The sequence below is a fragment of the Montipora capricornis genome, chromosome 8 (assembly GCF_036669925.1).
Source record: "Montipora capricornis isolate CH-2021 chromosome 8, ASM3666992v2, whole genome shotgun sequence".
NCBI classification, from domain to species: domain Eukaryota; kingdom Metazoa; phylum Cnidaria; class Anthozoa; order Scleractinia; family Acroporidae; genus Montipora; species Montipora capricornis.
Genome location: NC_090890.1, coordinates 4,752,514 through 4,757,513, shown reverse-complemented (window position 1 = coordinate 4,757,513; position 5,000 = coordinate 4,752,514). Strand labels below are relative to the sequence as shown.

At 39.9% G+C, this 5,000-nt stretch overlaps 1 protein-coding gene across 2 annotated transcripts in view; it reads right to left on the bottom strand.

The window, feature by feature from the left end:
• The window catches only part of LOC138059267 (GTP-binding protein 1-like), a 19,527-nt gene that overhangs the window by 7,636 nt on the left and 6,891 nt on the right, over positions 1–5,000 (bottom strand). For both annotated transcript variants that reach the window (XM_068904831.1, XM_068904832.1), the window contains exons 5-8: positions 4,943–5,000; positions 4,017–4,060; positions 2,568–2,663; positions 1,168–1,204 (exon numbers count right to left, since the gene is read on the bottom strand). The exon at positions 4,943–5,000 is cut by the window's right edge and continues 151 nt beyond it. In XM_068904831.1, coding sequence (XP_068760932.1) covers positions 1,168–1,204; positions 2,568–2,663; positions 4,017–4,060; positions 4,943–5,000 — 235 coding nt within the window. The remainder of the gene's footprint in view (positions 1–1,167; positions 1,205–2,567; positions 2,664–4,016; positions 4,061–4,942) is intronic.

Genomic DNA, 5,000 nt, shown 5'->3' with positions numbered 1-5,000 from the left:
AAAGGAATCGAGAAACATTGGCTTCGAGGCTGACATGTTGCAACTTCTTTTGAGACCAGTGACATTTCTGTGAGAGATTTTAGACTGAGTTTAATGCTTAAAAAATTTACCGAGATTTCTAAGGAAAACAGCTGCTGGCTGGGCCTGCATGTTCATTTCAATAAAGAGATCAATAATTGATAGATGAAGGCTCTGGGTTCAAGTGACAATAAATAATATTGGACATCCCGCCATAATGTTGGGATACAAAAAGGTTAATTTAACTCCGGTGAATAAAATATCGATGACAACTTGGACTGGAAAATCCGACTGCTCCTTTACAGGAATCGAACCTACAACCTTCTGATTCTTTGATTGGCGTCACATGATAAGACGGCCATGTTGGTGCCAAAACAATAGAAAAAAGGAGCTCAAGTTTTGCAGAATAATGAGTCTACTTCCTAGAAGACTTTTTGCTATAGGCCACTTTGGAAAATACCACAATACTCTTCGTTTGCCCCCCCCCCCTCCCCCCGAATTTTGCATAAGCATTGTTTTTGTTTTCTCTTGGGACTTAAAATGGTCCCAAGAGAAAACAAAAACAATGCTTATGCAAAATTGGGGGGTTATTGTTCTTTCCATCAACATGGCAGCTGGTGAAGTCAGGTGCAATCACAGAATTGTTAGTTCGGATGCCCTGTCACTGAACCGTATGAGACCCGCAAGAGCTAAGCCATTCAGCCCAGGGACCGGGCACTGTGCCCAGGCACTAAGGCTACGTTCACACTTAGTACCAGAGAAAGGTGCCCGAGTATGATCCTTGCTGGGCACTACTGTGAAGGCAACGTTTTTTCAAGTACCCACACCAGAATTCGGGCACAGGTCTCGACCCTGTACTCGAGCAGTGAAATGAGCACTGATTCCCTGGCAATTTTACCCACAAACCACTGCTTTGTGTACAAGTTCAAGTAAACGTAGTGAGTATGTGCTCAGTTTATTGAATGTGAACATATCTACATATCAGGTTCCCAGTGTCTGAACACAGCACCATTTCGTGCCGGTGCCCAAGTGTGAACGCAGTTTAAGAGTGAATGATGCCTAAGTTCTTGTCATAATTATTATCCTGCAACCTGCGGACACCTCTTTCAGGACAATGTTCACTTGACTTTCAATGATTTTGGATCTTACCTTTTGTCATGCCTATTATTCCAGCATTTGATCCAATCTGGAGTGAAACAAAATAAAAACAAAATAATAGTTGACTAGGGCAGATTTTGGAACAATTTTAATGTAAAATGTAAAAAAAAAGTAAATGCTTTGTTTATAGTGGAAGCGCACTTAGCTATGAAGCTACATGTAGTTCACACTGACAGGCACCCCACTTTTAATAATCTGAAGAACTCCAACGGGCAGGAGGCAACCAGATGGTTATTTACAAAGCGTGCACATGCAGATGCACTGAGCATGATTTGGGTCTTGTCCTAAATAGCTTATCGTCGATCTATTTTAGCACGGCAGATTTAAATGTTTACAACATAGTCCTTGGTGATCTTGGACAAAATAGGTGTAAGTGATATGGGTCGAAGGTGCTTGTTTGCATCACTGATACGTCTTTGTTTGGGGACAGGGATGATACAATGTATCTGCCTCTTTCCAGAATGATGGCAGCCAGCCTTCGCAAAAGGAGTAGTTTAAAATGTCTCTAACAGGCGTGGTCAAGAGGTCAGCAACCTCCTTTAAGAGCCATCCTGGGATACCGTCCGACCCTTGTGCCTTGGTTGGATTAACCGCACACAAGTTCTGGAAGATCGAGAGCTCCGATAACAGTGTGACATCCTTATCCGCGGATCCACTCATTGGGGCATTATTATCAACACAAAAAGAGTTATGGGTAAGGGAATATGAAATCTTCCATGGGCTTTATTCGCGTGGCAGCCATATTGGCCAGAGATGATAGATTTTGTTCCCCTATCCTCGAGTTGAAATGTATGGGAACGAGTTTCTGTGGGGCAAAACAAAAGCTTTCAATCCCTCAGGAATCAACATGGCCGCCGTGTGATTAAGGCCCACTGGTGCTAGGAAAGCTGCATTAATGTGACTTGCAAGATCGTTCACTGACAAACCACTAGCACCCACTAGATGATGGATAGACTTAAACACGTCATCTTGTGTGCCAGCAGGTCTTTCCATTCCACCAAGTCTCTTGATTTCTTTTGCCCATGAGTAGGAAATTCTACAATCTGCTCAATGGATAGTGTTATCCACCTTTTGAACAACCAAGGCCAGGTTCACACTCAAGATTTGAATTTTCTAAAATATACTTAGTCTAGTTTACTGTCAGAGGTGCTTGCGCAAGCAAAAACTACATTATAAGGTCTAGTCAATGAACATTTTAAAGTTTGACTTTCTTAATTTCATAGAGAGCTGAGTGAAGTTTAACAAGTCACTTTGGAGGAACCAGGAGTCACAACGGAGAATGTTCTTAATGAAATCAATGTTTTTACTTGGTTTATAGTTTTTGAAGGCTTCCTTGAAAACAATGCATGTACTGTCTTATATTTCTGTAGACATTGTTAACATTTACTCACCATCAACATGGCAAAGTCTGGAACATGGCCTGTCATTCCAAAAATAGTTGTTTTTAGATAACGCTCATGCCCAGCAAGGTCGATAAATGTTATAACCTGAACACAAAAAAACAAGAAAAATGCAAAGCCGTAAATAAACAAACTGCTGACCAGAAGAGTAAACTGCAACCATTGACAATATTTCCTTGATTTAAATTTTTTTCAAACCAGTTCGATTTTGATCATTCTTTGTTAAATAATTTTATTAATATTCATTATCATAACCTGAAACAAAGGAAAATCAAAATAAAACTAGTAAAAAATTTTAAAACAAAAAAAAAAAACCTAGAACCACAACATCTACAATGTACGAGCTGTATGAAGTATTTGGCAGTTGGGAACCTGCTAATCTTGTCAAAACAATCTTTGTATTCTTCTAGGACAACGGGCTTGCAATTCGGGGAGCTGTTTGTTCCTGGGGTGGCACTTTGGTTCTGGAGAGCTCATCGATGGGTAAAGCGACGATCCCGAATTCTTGTGCCAGCTGGCAACCTACATGTACTTTGCAAATGCTTAGCTGCCTTTGAAGGTTACTTTGAGGGTGGTCGTACCTAAGGTGTTCATGGGGTTTCCTCCGTGGCCCTTTAGGACAGCATTGAAGGGCTTGACTTTCGAGTCTCCGCAGACCATCAGCAGTTAAGACAAAAGAGCCTGCACCTGTATCTACCTTCAACTGTATAACGCATTTATCATAAATTCTGACGGTGGCAATGTCTTTGTCGGTGGGGGTAACTACCAATGCTATGCACCAAACTCTCGCTTGTAATGGTGTCGACCGACAAATAGGTTGGAGTTGTCATTGCTGGCTTTATTGTGGTCCGTGTCCTCTCTGTTGCTTAACTGTATGTGGATGTCCTGGCCTGTGTAGTCTGGGCTGCCGGAAGAGCCTCTCTTGAAGCATTTACTGAATGATTTCTTGGTCTATCCAACTTCTGATACTTTGAAATAATCTATTTTCAGCACTTATTCGACTATGTCCCATACTACAATGTGTCCACATGGGGCTGCCATGTTTGCTCGACCAAAAACAGGGTTCCAGTGTACTAATATTGCAGGGTTTTCAAAAGTTTTGTAAAGTAGCAAACATATTTCTGAAAGCACCAGACGTGACATTTTTTGCCTCTGCAATGTACCTAGGGGGGTTTCCCACCAAGGAAATTTTTAAAATAGAATGCTCAGAGTTGCTGTCTCCAGTGTTTCTGGAACCCAAGAATCAGTTTCCCAGGCAAGGCTGGAGTTCACTCAAATTCTCTTTAAAAAGTAAGTTAAATAAAGTTATAATTATAATAAAATATAAAACAAACCCCTCAAATATTGGCATCAAAGTACAGGACATGGAATGGGAAATATCTGGCCTCCAGCCTCAAACAAAAACCCTGATATTGACATCTACAATAATGATACACAAACCTTTGAAGACTTTTGGCAAATCCTTGACCAATCCAAACCTCCACCTACAAAATAAACAAGCACCCAGAACATTAGAGAAAATGCAAGTCTACCCATTTGATAATTTCTTGATTTCATTAATTCAATTTCAAATAATAACAAGAATAAATACTGAACTATGAGCAATAGAGGTTTTGCACGGCAGCCATGTTGCATGGCAGGAACAATAGATTCTTTTTCCTATGGGAACAAATGTTCTTTCTAATGCAAAACATTTTCATTGTTCCTGCCATGCAACATGGCTGCCGTGCAAAACCTCTATAGAGGATGTTTTCTGTGTTTACATAACCTCATCTAAACATGAGGGGGAGTTGGGAGAATTCGAGACAGATTTGCAAACCCGATAGGCAGTCAAGGGTTTGCATACATGTAACAGTCGAGAATTCTCCCAAATTCCCTAGGTGTTTAGATGAGGCTATGTAAACACGGGAAAAATCCTCTACATGTATTACGTTTATAAAATATTCCGCAAAGATAATTTGACAAATGAAGGAAAATGCTGATTTTTTTTACTTCTTGATTGAAACAGATTTTCTTGATACATGCTCATATTTCCTACCAACGCACATCTGACTACATAACCAACCAAAATTTGTGTGATGTCACAGCCGTGTTTTGACCAATGAGGGTGCACGTACTATCCTAATTATTTTATAAAAATAAAATTAATGTATGTGTTGTATTACCTGTTGTTTACTGCTCTGTGGATTTGAATGAAAATAATACATGTACAATTAACTATTTTTTGTGCACAGCTACATGTACAATGACTCCCATTTGTTAAAGTTCTGCATAATCATATTATTGCTCAAACCTTGGCAGTGACCTGAAAATAATATGAACCATCAAATATGATCCAAAAACTTTCATTATAGTCATAGATTTACCATGAGCATCAGGCTTGTTGACAACATCTCCCCTACTGTCAAATCCAAGGATATCATT